The following is a 14056-nucleotide window of genomic DNA, read 5'->3' as shown; positions in this document are numbered from 1 at the left end:
AAGCCCTACAATCTCTTTATACAAGAAGAAAGCAAAGGGAAAACCGATACAAGAAATATCTTACAAGATAAACAATGAAAACCCTAACCCTAGCTTTTCTTCTTGTTGTGTTCTCGCCTCTTGACTTGGATGTCTCTCCAAGATCCTTCAAGAACTGGCGATCTGAACCTTAAAGAGTTGCTGTGGAGATGTTGTAAGGATCGGAGATGAATCGGTGAAGTTCTACTGAAGGAAACGCTCGCCTACAGCTAAATACGACGCCAACGATCGGATCCCAATCGATTGGATTGCTCCCAATCGATCGGGGAGGCTTTGGATCGATCAACCGATCGATCCAGAGCGCCTCTGTGCTCTCTGGAATAGCCTGGATCGATCGGCTGATCGATCCAGGGCTTATCGCGCACAAACAGCAGCTCACAATCGATCCACTGATCGATTGGGACCTCTGGATCGATCCACGGATCGATCCAAAGGTGTTCTGTTCGTGGGTACTCATCCGATCGATCAACTGATCGATTGGGCATGATCCAATCGATTGGCTGATCAATCCAGATCTGCTGGATCAATCGGCTGATCAATGCATATCTTGGTTTTTGCCCAAAAGCAAGTCCAAAGCCCCCTAAACCAACATCCAGTCAACCATGACTTGTTGGTACATAAAACCTAGCATCCGGTCACCCTTGACCAGCTAGGACTCCCTCACCAAGTGTCCGGTCAATCCCTTTGACCCACTTGGAGTTTTCTTCATCATGCCAAGTATCCGGCACTTCCTTGACCTACTTGGACTTTCACCAGATGTCTGGTCAACCTTGACCCATCTGAATTTCTCCGTGCCAAGTATCCAGTCAATTCTTTGACCTACTTGGACTTTCACTAGATGTCTGGTCAACCTTGACCCATCTGGATTTCCCCCATGCCTGGCTTCACTCACCAGGACTTCTCTTCTACCTGGCTTCACTCACCATGACTTTCACCTAGCTTCACTCACTAGGATTTCTCTTCTGCCTGGCTTCACTCACCAGGACTTCTCTTTTTCCTGGCTTCACTCACCAGGACTTTTACCTAGCTTCACTCACTAGGATTTCTCTTCTTCCTGGCTTCACTCACCAGGACTTCTCTTTTGCTTGGCTTCACTCATCAGGACTTTCACTTAGCTTCACTCATTAGGATTTCTCTTCTGCCTGGCTTCACTCACTAGGACTTCTCTTCTGCCTAGCTTCACTCACTAAGACTTCTCTTCTGCCTAACATCCCAGTTAGGACTTTCCCAGTCAAGTATCCGGTCAACCTTGACCTACTTGACTCTTCTTCAATCAACCTGATCCGATCCTGATCAGAGGGGAATTGCTCCAAACAATCTCCCCAAATGAACAACTGCACATGCACTTGTCCATATCATCGAAATCTTGTATTATCAAACATTGAAACTCAAACCAAGACTCAAGCTTGGTCAACCAGGTCAACCTTGACCTGAGAGATATTGCACCAACACTTTGTGTCGGCCGATTGTTTGCAAATAGAGTACTAGATTCTTTAAGTCCAACCGGCTCTGTAGTCAGCCATCCTTATACCAAAGGCCTTAGTCCTGAGTGAGAGGCTAAGCCTTAGTGAGAGAGATACTCTAACTGTCATCTCATTTTAATTTTGACTGTCATATCATATCTGGTCTGCCTGTATATCCAGTGGCGGACCGACTGGGGGGTTGAGGGAGGCTTCAGCCCCCCCCCCCCCCAGCGTGGCTACGTCCACTGGACATCGCCGGACGATAAGAAAATTTTCGAGCGATGCAAGAGGATGAGGAGGCTTCAGCCTCCCCCCACCTGGACGCTGCCCACGACGCTTGCTGTAGTGCCGGTGTAGGCGCGGTGCTGCAGTGCGTCGTGCACCGATGCGGCGGTGCCGCTGCGGGCCTACGACGCTGCTCGCCTGTACCACTGTGCGTCTGTGTGGTGTGTGCAGTGCGGTGCCGGAGAAGAACGAGGCATTTTTTTTTCATATTCTTAGCATTTTTAATTAAATAATATATAACTTAGTAAGTTGGCCCAACGTTAAATAAATAAAATAATAATAAAAAAGCAAAAACATTAAACACGACCTCTGCCTTTTATTTTCTTTAATTCTTTGCCAGTTTGCCCTCTTCGCTTCTGCTTTGCAGAACGACAGTGGAAACCCTAAATCCCTAACCTCTTCCTCTCCCACTCCAACTCTCCTCCAAGGCTCTAGAGTCCAAGGTTCCAATCCTCCAACCAAGTCTCCAAGTGCGGAAGTTGGTGCCTCTAAGCCTCGGTGGAGTCGCGGACCCGCGATCTCGCTCGCGAACAACCAAACGGCAAGCGGCGACAGTAGTCTCCATTCTCCAACCGACAACCGACAACCGAATCTCTAAGGCTCCAAGCTCCAACGTCATTTCTCCATAAGGTTTGAACTTAGCTTTGTTGTGTTTTATTTTTTTTTACAGTTTGATTTTTTTTTTGGAAATGTACATAATACCATTTTACCATTGAAGTTTAGTTTTCTATTAGATTGGTAGTTTTTCATTATTATTTGATTTTTTTTTGTAAAATGTACAGAATTGCATTTGTAGTTTAGTTTTCTATTATATTGGTACTTGGTAGTGGTAGTTTATTAAAGTTTTAGTTCAACATATATTTTTGCATTATATAATTTATTTTTAGTTGTTTATTTGTGTAGGATATGGAGAGATTTTTTTAAACGAACTCGTAGTTCCGGCTCTGGCTCCTCTAATGAGCCGAATGTTATTGAACAAGTGGAAAATCAATCCTGTGTAGAATTAAATTTGGATGATATTGTTAGTGATCCGGGATTACGAAAACCAATTGAAGAATTTGATATTGTTATTCGAGATCAAGCTCGAAGAGAGTATATGCTCCGAGGGCCTTGCCAACCAAATGGTCATGTGTATCCGAAAACAACTTTTGGTAATCAAGAAAAAAGTTTTCAATGAACTTGGTATAAAAAATATAGATGGTTAGAGTATAGCATATCAAAAAATGCTGCATTTTATTTTTGGTGTTATCTTTTCAAACCGTTAAATAAAGAAAATGTAGATAATGCCTTTATAAAAGATGGATACAACAATTGGAAAAGGGTATTAGAAAGATTCAATCGTCATATGGAGACTATGAATAGCTGTCACAATGAAGCTAGAATACAATTTGAGGCTTTTCAAGATCAAAGGCATAGTGTGGGGAATATTTTACGAGTATATAGTCGCGATATGGAAATTGATTATCGCACTTATTTAACAACAATGTTGGATGTGACACGCTTTCTATTGAAGCAAGGGTTACCTTTTCGAGGACACGATGAGTCAACTAGTTCTTCAAATAGAGGTAATTTTCTTGAGTTGCTTGAATGGTATAGTCAACGAAATGAAGAGGTTTCTAAAGTTATAAAACAAAATGCTCCTGCAAACAATCAATTGACTTCCCCAAAAATTCAAAAGGATTTAACACGTGCTTGTGCTTCAGAGATCACACTTGATATAATCAATGATATTGGAGATAAATTCTTTTCTTTGATGGTTGATGAGGCTCAGGACAGTTCAGTGAAGGAGCATATGGGAGTTGTTTTAAGGTATGTGAATAAAGAAGGATGTGTGATTGAACGATTTCTTACGGTTGTGCATGTGCCTGACACTAGTTCTCATTCTTTGAAAATGGCTATTGATGCTTTATTTGTGCAACATGGTTTATCATTATCTAGATTGAGAGGCCAAAGATATGATGGAGCTTCAAATATGCCTAGCGAGTTTAATGGATTGAAATCCTTGATACTACAAGAAAATCCATTTGCAATGTATGCTCATTGTTTCTCTCATCAACTCCAATTAGTTCTTGTTGCTGTTGCCCATAACAATTTTACTGTGAGTGAATTTTTTGGGTATATAACCATGATTGTGAATATATCTGGAGCATCTTGTAAGAGGAGATCAACTTAGAAAGACTCAACATGATAAGATAATTGCTGAATTGGAAAGTGGAGAAATTATTAGTGGAAAAGGAAAAAAATCAAGAAACTAGTTTAGCAAGAAACTTGGAGATACTCGTTGGGGATCACACTACTTAACATTACTTCGTTTATGCTCTATGTGGTCTTTAGTGATAGAAGTGTTAGGAAATGTACATGATGATGCCTCTTATTCTGCGAATAAAGGTGTTGCCGCAAGTTTAATTGAGAAGATGGAGAGTTATCAATTTGTTTTTGTGTTACATTTGATGAAGTATATATTGGGAATTAAAAATGAGTTATCACTTTCCCTACAACAAGAAGATCAAAATATTGTTCAAGTCATGTCCTTGGTTAGAAGTGTGAGATGTCGACTACAAGACTTCAGGGAAGATGGATGGCAAATAATTTTGGAACAAGTTAACACATTTTGTGAATTGATTCCAATACTTGATATGGAGGACAACATGCTAACTTGTGGTCATGGCAGGCGTAGCGTGCAACTCATCACCAATTTTCATCATTATCGTGTGGAGATTTTTTGTCAGGTATTATTTCTAAAAATCTTTTTTTTTGTTAAATAGATTTCATTGATTATTAATGTTATCATGGTTGTAAATTTGAATGTTAGGTTGTTGATTTAATTATACAAGAGATGAATAATCTTTTTTCAGAAGTTAGTACGGAATTGCTTGCTTGCATATCATGTCTTCATCTAAGAAATTCTTTCTCTCAATTTGATGTTCACAAACTCATCCATCTTGCTGATTTTTATCCCGAGGACTTCTGTGGTACTAATTATTTATTTTTGGAACAACAACTTATGAGTTACTTTTATAATCTGCAGGATGATCCTTACTTTTCTTCAATTGATGACTTGGGATTTTTTGCTCAGAAATTGGTTGAGACTGAAAAACATTTTGTGTTCCCATTGGTTTATCGTATGATAGAGTCGGCATTAGTTTTACCAATTGCAACTACTTCGGTTGAACGAGTTTTTTCTGCAATGAAGACTATGAAGATTGATTTACGCAATAGAATGGGAGATGAATGGATGAATGACAGTCTAGTTGTATATATTGAAAAGGATATTTTTTTCTACAATTGAAAATGAGCAAATATTACAACATTTTCAACGAATGCAATCTCGTAGAATCCAATTATCTCCTTTTGTACTGACTCGTCGGCCGTCACAGACTTCTGTGCCAACCCAGAAATGAAGCTCACCTATGGAAGAAAGGTAGACTAATCTTTCCTAAACTTCTAGTTTTTTTTTCTTACAAGTTAGATAAAATGTTCTCAATGTTAATTTATCAGGTTATGGAGATTCGGTCGAGTATTAAGTGGGACAAGGGAAAGGCTCTCATGTTCTAGTCTCTTGGACTCTTGGTAAACTCTAACAATATCATTTCATTCACATATTATAAGTATTAGTATTGCAGTCTGTTATATGGTTTAAATGAGAATCCTAAGTATTCAACAAGATCAATTGGTTGCGATTAACTTAATAGGCTAATTGTTTTTGCATGGAGAGTGTTTGATGTTGTTAGTCATCAAGTGGGTTGCAAAATGAGATGTACAACTATTTTTTATTGCTTCTGTATTGACAAAAATATTTGCTATTAAAGTGTTCTTTATTCATCGTTGATTCCTCAAAATTCTGAATATCTTTTTTTGCTATGTTCTACACTATTTGTCATGAGAATTTCATGCATATTATGATTTATGTGAGTGACGTTCATATTTATTTGGTTGCAGTTTCTACAACAACGTATATTATGCAAAAGTTAGAGCCTTGGAGGGATCAACACACTGGAAATGAATAGGCTAGAACTTAACTTCTTTGTCAGTTAGATTTCAGACTTCATGTGTATAGTTTCTGCAGCATCGTATTTTATGCAAGAGTTGATGTAAAACTTTAATTATTAAATATTTTTATTTAGTCATACAAAAAAATATCTATGCAATTCAACCCCACTGAATTTTTTTTTTCTGATTCCGTCCCGGTGTATATCCCGTTTTAGTGATGGTTAAATTTCCACCGTTAGAATATATATAAATAGTTAAGGGAAATTCCGTTTTAATTTATTTTTTTAATTAAAAAAACCTCTGATTTCTAGTACCGTACATTTTTAAAAATTATTCTTATTTTTTTAAGTTATCGTGACAACGGAAAATAAGTTATCGTGACAATGGCCAGAAGTACTGCTATATAATTACAATACTTACAATGTAATAGCTGTTAATTATTATAATTTACGTAGTTATAGTAATTACTAGTTATTAAAATATAATATTATTTGATATGGATCATGAATAATATATTTTATGTTATATGATCTATAATTTGTAACTGTTATAACATGATATAAATCATAATATTAGTACAAAATACTCCTAGTAATTTATATACTTACATCTAGTTGAGAATGACAATACTAGATATCCTTTGATACAGTTATGTTAGACTACTGATAAGAAAAATGACTAGTCTATGACTTCTTGATATGGTTAATAAGACAGAATCATTTTTCTAGTGGCTTACACTATCTCTAAATTTGGTGTTTTAACTTTTTCTTTCATTTTTTTTTTAATTTTGACTATTAGTTTTCTTTTCTAACCATTAGTTTAGATTTTAAATTAATTTTCTTTTACCGTTTCTTTGTTTTTTTTAATGATTTTTTCTTATTTCTTAGACTATTTAATTAGGTTAGAACTATTGTAAAAATATGTTAAGTTTGATTTTAATTTAAATAAAACATTATTTTCATTTAAATATAGAGACGATCAGACGGCTCCTCTTACGAATCCCTCCTCTTTCTACACTTTCTGTAGAGCCTTTATTCAAATGTCACAAATGGAGTTCTTTTTTCCTACATCAAATAGCTATAAATTGTAATTGCTAAAATACAATGTTATATGTATTGATTAGAATAGAAATGCTGGTATAACGTAATATTGATCTGTATTTATATCAAAGATAAAATATTATTATAATATGATTTATTAGTGTTAATTAGAATTAAAGTGTTTATGTTATAACTACTATTAATTAACTATAGCTATTATAATTAAGTTTTTATATTAATCAGAACACTTCGTGGGTATGTTGTAACTAGTAAATAGTTATGAACTCGTAATTCTTACAATAACACAAAAAAATATAGACAATTTTAGAAAAATAAAAATAAAATGTACAAAGGTGGAATAGAGTACCCTTTTAATAATCAATATGGTAAGATCTTTATCCACGTCGATGACTTCTTCTAATCTAAGAGGTCCTAAAGTTGAATTACTATTTCTGCTGATGATTGTGTCTAACCAAGAAGATGATGTATTCGCTTCCATAGATCGTACTGTCCTGCAAGGACCATGAAATGTTTCAATTTTTGTTAGACTCAGTAGGTGTATAAGTTAAAAATTTAGAAGTAATTAGTGATGTCTTAGGATAGCCTTTTCCCAATCATAATTGACTAAGATCTTTGTTGAGCTTAGCAAAAGTTTCCTTTAATTCACTAGAACCCACGTTTTCAGACAAATATATTTCTACTTGGAGAAGTTTTGATTCAACTAAAGTTAATAGTATTATTTTGTTGTATCTGAAGTTGATCTTCTTTTCCAAGGTCAATATGATAATAACCGTCTTTTTTTGTCGTAGAAAATTATTTTATATATTCTACCGTATCTTCATAATGTGTATTTTTATATTTCAATTTGTTCATTTATATTTTAGTTCTTCCAATAAGTAGTTTATCTTATCTAATTTTTCATTCAATTGTGTTATATTACTGATAATCAACTCTTTTGATTAAAGTAAAAAATTATTGAGTATATGTTTCTGCAATAGTTTTTAAGGTTCTTGAATTTTTAAGTAATCAAGATTTCGTAGGACTTCTGATAATAATTTTTGTTATTGTAGAGCTATAGTAAATAGGCTTTCTATCTTATGTGATAATGATTGACAATGGGTTTTCAGAGAGAAATCAAAATTTATCAGTAAATCAGTTAGAGTATTTAAGTGTGGTTGCTCAGAATGTAAGAGACGATCAAATTATTTATTTCTTACGTAATAAGTGTATTTGTTATGATCTAAAGTTATTATATTTTCATGTTGTAAGATAAAATTTAAATAATCAAGTTGTTTAGATGATGTAAAAATTATACACATATACAGATAATCCAAGTGTCTCTGATACCAAAGTCTGCTTCGTCTATCAGATGATTCTTATTAAAAAGGATGTCCTTTTTTATTTTTTTTCCATTGTGTTTTTACAAAAGGCTTCAGATAATGATGAGCTTGTAATAATAGTCTCTCTGTTGCAAGTGATATCTATTCATTTTGTTAGGTTTTTCTTGGGATTTCATCTATTAAATTGAGTTAATATATTCATCGAACCGGCTATACATTCTCATTTAAAAGCAAAAATACATTTACACGTTGATTATATGTATAAAATCTTCCATGCAGCAAAGTAAAAGAAAGGGTCATGGTGGAGTACCAACCCACATGCAAAGGTGAAATATATCAGCCAAATAATTAATAAGTAACTATGGCTCTCAAACAAACGCACATGGATTAATAAAATAGTGGTGAAATCAAGGGTGGCGTTGGAGCATTTCAATTAATAAACACTGTTTAAGCTAATGCAAAGCTCTCTTTTGTCCAAGTCACCTTAACTGTTGCATTCTGCATGCATGATGACGCTGTGAACTTCTCATGCGAATTTGCCACCTGGGAACAACCTGCTTCTCAATCAGTCTAAAACCCTTGGTCTATTGAGAAAACTCTTAAAATCCCCCATCAGGCACAGACCTTGAGAAGGCGAGTCTCAAATTTAATACACTTTAAGCCTTTCAGTAGTAATAGTAAGCATAACAATAACAATGATAATAATAAGGAGATTCAGTGCCGTTTCTTTATGCACACAAAGAGAGGTTTTGGGGAAGCAAATAACATTAGCTTTCCTGGAATTCCTCCCTCGGACGCTTAACTGCGTGCCTTAATCATCAAGGCAAAAGAAAGGCTTCACCACCCACATGAGACCAATGCTCCTCGGTTGCAGAACAACTACTTAGTATATTTCTTTTCGAGTCTTTTTGGGCTGATGCAGTTTTATCCTAAAATTTCTTTTAGCAACTTTGTTCTTCTCACGTTAGCTTGGGCAATTATTCTTTCTCGAGCTGGTTGTTATTCAATTTGCTTTCGAGAGAGCTGTGCGAGATTGGTGGCTTTGGCTCCCTCCCTTTCCAACATGGTTTTGTGCTTCCTGGGGATGCATTTGGCACGGACGCCCTCGATTTCCTTCTCTGCAAGCTCCAGTTTCGAGCCCCTGCTCACGTTGTAAGATTAGTCTTTAAAGCCTAATGCCATTTAACAATGCGTATAAAAGAAAATTTTCAACCAGATCTCCTAATTCAATCATGTGTGGACTCTTAAAAAATTTATACATGGGGAGTAAACATTGATATTACCTGCTTCCATTTAATGTTCAATGAATTCAGATAAAGCTATTTATACTGAAGAAAAGGTTATCCATGTGCAAGGAAAAGAAATTTCAATCAGATCTCATAAGTCAATCATGTGTAGACTCCTAAAATTGCAGCAAATTGTAGCATGGGGGCATTGAAATTACCTGCTTGCTATTTAATGTTCAAGCAATTCAGATTAAGGAATTTATACTGAGGAAGATACTAAGTTTAGACTAGGCATGTCAAGTGCAACTGTGGAGTGCGCGAGAACTTTATACAAAGTAGACTACATCTGTCTATCAAGAGAGTTCCAATCTTGCTTTTCTTGTTTAGACATTTATGCTTATCTATTTGTCAAGGATTGCTATGACATAGCTTAAATGTAGAAATTCTACAGCAGAAAAGATAATTTGAGCTATTCTAATGCTCAGCTTTTCTTCTCCTTTGAAGAGAAGCTAATGAGCATCTAACTACCGCTCCCATCATTAACTGCAAACATGTCAGAAGAGATAAGTTTGAATGGAAGGATTCAATGATAGAGAACAAGACAAAGGCGACATTTGAAGTAGATGGTTCATTCGGAGATGCTTAGCTGGACATCCAACGTAAAGACAAGGTTTGCTGGGTATTGCAGCAAGGAATCCAAGCTTTTTACCAAGCAGAGCAAAAGGCTATGTTTATGAAGCATCAAGAGTGTTGCAGAGTGTCGCAAAGGAATGTCTGACATTACCTAATGCGACCAAGGGAATCACTTCAGCTCTTCTCTATCAAATAGAGCAAAAGGCTGTTCTGCTCTTACCAGTTACCCCCACCAACAGAGGCCACTTTAAAGGAATTCCGGATATATTAACAGTACACACCTTCTACGACAGCATGAGAGGTCAGCATCAGCCTCTCGAGCAGTAAAAATTGTTGCCATAGCCAACAATTCACATGGCTTAAAAGTAAAAGCATGATAAGCTTATGATACCTCACTCGATTCAAATAGCACCCAAACAGCAATGTTAATCCAGGTTGAAATGGTGATTATAGCCTTTATCCAAACCTTAAAACGGATTGCTAACTAGATATTACACATTTGGATGTTTGTTGAAAAAAAGTTAGTAAACATGGTCTAAAGAATCAGTGTCCGAACAATCTAAAAAATCATAGGGATCTTTTCCTTGATTTAGAGTTTGTGTTGTTTTTCCTATTCAATCAAGGAAGAGCCTTGCGAAAGTTTACCTGTCGGCATTGTAAGAAGAGGACCTTTTCAGGCCCGAGAAGTCGTCACGGCCATTGCCCGTCTTCTTGGTCTCGATCAAGCTCCCGCTGAAGTATTCCTTGTCCTCCATCCTGATGGCCGCCGAGCCATTGTGCTCCAACAACCCATACGTTTCCTTCCTACCACCCAAATCCGGCACAGCACGTGCCACCGCCCCTGGTTTGCACAGGGCCGGCGTCTGCGGCGACACCGAGCCCCCGTGGTGGTCCTTCATGTTGATGGAGCCGCACGACAGAAGGTGCATCAGCATGGCCGACGCCCGTATCCTCCCGCTCGCGTACGTCCCCACAGTCCGCTCCTGGTCCTCTGACCCGGCGGCGACGGCAGTGATGGCGCGGGCGTCCGCCTTGATAAGCTTCTCCAGCGTCTCCGAACTTGACGACGACAGCGGAGGAGAGATATCCTCCCGCTCCAGCTCCGTGGTCAGTGGGCCTTCTTCTTCCTCCCTCCGGACCGCTGCGACCGATTGCCGCCTGCTCCTCCCGTCGTCTGTCTGCGTCGACGCGTCAGCCGCCTTGGCGCCGGTCTCGGCCGTCAGGTCGGTCTTGTAGACCTTGTATTCGTTGAGGTCGAAGGAGCTCCAGGGCGCCCTCTTCCTTCTAATCTGCAAGCTCTCGAAATCGTCGTGCACGGATTTGGGGATCTGCAGCGGCTTCTCGGAGGCGCTAAATGCCGCATTGCCTTCCTGGAAGCTGGGAGAGGAGAGGGGTTGAAGAAGCTCGGAACCCTTGAGAACGTACTCATGGCCACGCGTTGGGTGTATCAGATCGTCCTCCGTGAGGTCGTGCCACACGAATCCATTCTTGTAGCTCCTGAAAATTTCCCAATCCAATAACAACACAAAACCTAGACGGCAAAATATGCCAAAATCAGCGAAGCAAATCGATTCGACCACACCTTTTGGAAGACCAGGAATACAAATTAGCCATCCCCTTGCCTCTAAGGAGGTTGAGGCGGTCGATTACATCTAAGAAACAACAAGCTGGACTCAAAAACGCGAAGAACAATATACAAAAAAAATGGAGTTTCCGATCGATTTGAATTAGTGAAGATCATGGAGCATACCTCGTAGGTAGAGGCCGTCGGTGGAGGAGAGAGCGACCTCCATGAAATGGGGGTGCTCCAACTGGCCACCGCGGGACAGGTAATAGACGACGGAAACCTTCTTGGGCTTGGGCTCCTTCCAGACCTTAGTCCTCTCGGGGCTCGTGTCCTTGTCCCTCCACTGCCGTAAGGGATCCATCCTCCCGCGCGAGGAAGCCACCGCCATTGCACTTGCTGGTACAACAAGACCAGGCTACGCAGCGAAGGTAGGCGAAGAAGATGGAGAAGAAGACGACGACGACGTGAACTGCGAAGGAGAGAGGAGAGAGGAAGGAGAAGGACGGAGAGGGTGGAAATAGGCAGGTGGTGGTGTGTACTGATTAAATACAAGGACGACCAAGAAGTCGAGGCTGGAGAGACGGCAGGTCAAAGAAATTGACTCACACTCCAAAGCGATTTTGTATTGATTTTGTAGTACGATCCGTCCGATCTTTTCAACCAAATGTAAAATGGACAAATTTAGAACGACGCTCCTAAGTGGACTGCGAACTTTGAATTTGAGTTAGGACTAGAGCCAAGGTAAGGTGGTAATTGGTTGGCGATTAAATTATGATCACATTCGAATTTAATATCATAATAATTACAATATTATATATGACATGAAGGAAACTAAGCGCCAAATGAATGTGAACTGAGAGAAGACGTCATTGGTTGGTCAACTTTCTCAGGCAAGTGTGGAAGGAGATTTGACGACCGGCCTTCGCGCTTACTGCGTCAGACACGAGTTGGCTCGCACGTGGTGTGCGAACGCCACGAGCATCAGGTTTTATTTATTTTTTAGGTGGAAATTGGGAGTGCATTTTTTTTTTTTTCATTTTCTGCTCGTTTTAAAATAGTTAGGAATGTCAAATTGCCTGGAAACATATGGACTTTTTATTAATTAATATTTATGTATATTGTATTTGTTATTAAAGATAAGAAATAGAAAAGAGAGTTGGATCCAGCCCAATTTGAAAGGCTCCAATAACTAATATAATTGAATTTGTTTTGGTTACCGAGTTGAGAGCGGAAATTTTGAAAACAACAAATAAAAATCCACAAGGTAGGATCTCAATAATCCTTGGGCGGAACTATGGGTTCAATGGTTTCAAATCATTATGCAACCTACTTCGAAAAAAAAAATAATTAATCAGGTTGGATAATGACGATTACCAATCTCAGATAAATCAGGAAGTGCTCGCAGCGGACATCCCAGGAGTCCAGCATCATTTAGTTATGTATCCAATTTGAAGAACAAATTTCTATAAATTCATCATAGTTGGGGCTATAATCAGGAGTGCCTGGGTGACCATCTAGATGTCCTGCCGTTGCACCATAGCCCCAGGGCATTATTCAACCTACTTCAGAATTTTAACGATCTAATATAATTACGATTCACGATTTGAAATCGTCAGTTTAAGGTTTATATCCGGTTCGTAACGGTTTAATATTATTATATTTTTTTTAAAAAAATTATAAATTTATAAAATTATTTGTCAGACTTATTAAAATAATTAAATAGTAAAATATGAATTAATTATTAAATAATTAATTGATATATAAAATTATTTAGAGATAAATGATTATAAATTAATTAATTAATAAAATAAGTGTCTTTTTGTTTTTTAATTTATTAAGAATAATAATATAATAAAAGGAATTAGTTATTAAACAAATAATTAACGTATAAAAATGTGGTTGGTTCTTAAAGATCATAGTTTGAATCTATGTATCAAAAAATTAATTTTTAACATATCAAATCTATATATATATATATATATATATATATATATATATATATATATATTTGATATGTTGGGCAACGCTTTGTGCGTGACCGTGAGCAATGCATAGACGTGGCATTACCAGCTCGGTTTCTCTATAAATAAAATATTCCTACTATTCTCTCTCTCCGGTAGACCTCTTGTCACTCCCCGATCTCTCTCTCCCCCTCGCTTCTGTCGTCTCCCTCCCTGCTCTCTCTCTCTCTCCCTCGCTCCCTCCGTCTCAGGCGACGCTGTGTCTGACCGACATCTATCTCCCGCCGGTGGCTGTTTAATATTAAAATCTCCCTCACAGCTCTCACTCCCCCTTTCTCGCTCCCTCCTTCAAAGTCCTCCCTCGAAACTCATCCCTCGCTCCTCCTTTCCCGCTCCCGGCGGGAAAGTTTCTCCTGCGTCTTCAATCGCACAACTGCTATGAGCTCCTACCACCTCACTCCATTTTAATTTGTTAATCCACACCGTTATAGCCTACAAAAATTGTATAATTA

At 37.9% G+C, this 14056-nt stretch overlaps 1 protein-coding gene across 1 annotated transcript; it reads right to left on the bottom strand.

The window, feature by feature from the left end:
• Positions 1 to 8513: 8513 nt before the first annotated feature.
• On the bottom strand, positions 8514 to 12106 carry LOC122000963 (protein SOSEKI 5-like). Its single transcript, XM_042555484.1, has 4 exons — positions 11767 to 12106; positions 11599 to 11668; positions 10662 to 11513; positions 8514 to 9298 (listed from the first exon to the last, which is right to left on the bottom strand). Exons 1-4 carry the CDS (start codon positions 11969 to 11971, stop codon positions 9157 to 9159), a joined length of 1269 nt encoding a protein of 422 aa, XP_042411418.1. The 5' UTR covers positions 11972 to 12106; the 3' UTR covers positions 8514 to 9156.
• Between the last annotated feature and the right edge of the window lie 1950 nt (positions 12107 to 14056).

The sequence above is a fragment of the Zingiber officinale genome, chromosome 7A, assembly GCF_018446385.1.
Source record: "Zingiber officinale cultivar Zhangliang chromosome 7A, Zo_v1.1, whole genome shotgun sequence".
Taxonomy (NCBI): Eukaryota; Viridiplantae; Streptophyta; class Magnoliopsida; order Zingiberales; family Zingiberaceae; genus Zingiber; species Zingiber officinale.
This window is presented reverse-complemented; position numbering and strand designations above follow the sequence as displayed.

What these genes read in the sequence shown, in the direction of transcription:
- LOC122000963 (XM_042555484.1), bottom strand. Translation starts at nt 11,971, where the DNA reads ATGGCGGTGGCTTCCTCGCGCGGGAGGATGGATCCCTTACGGCAGTGG. An exon ending in CGACGGCCTCTACCTACGAG is followed by an intron (nt 11,669 to 11,766) that starts GTATGCTCCATG and finishes GTTGTTTCTTAG; the next exon opens with ATGTAATCGACCGCCTCAAC. An exon ending in TATTCCTGGTCTTCCAAAAG is followed by an intron (nt 11,514 to 11,598) that starts GTGTGGTCGAAT and finishes GGAAATTTTCAG; the next exon opens with GAGCTACAAGAATGGATTCG.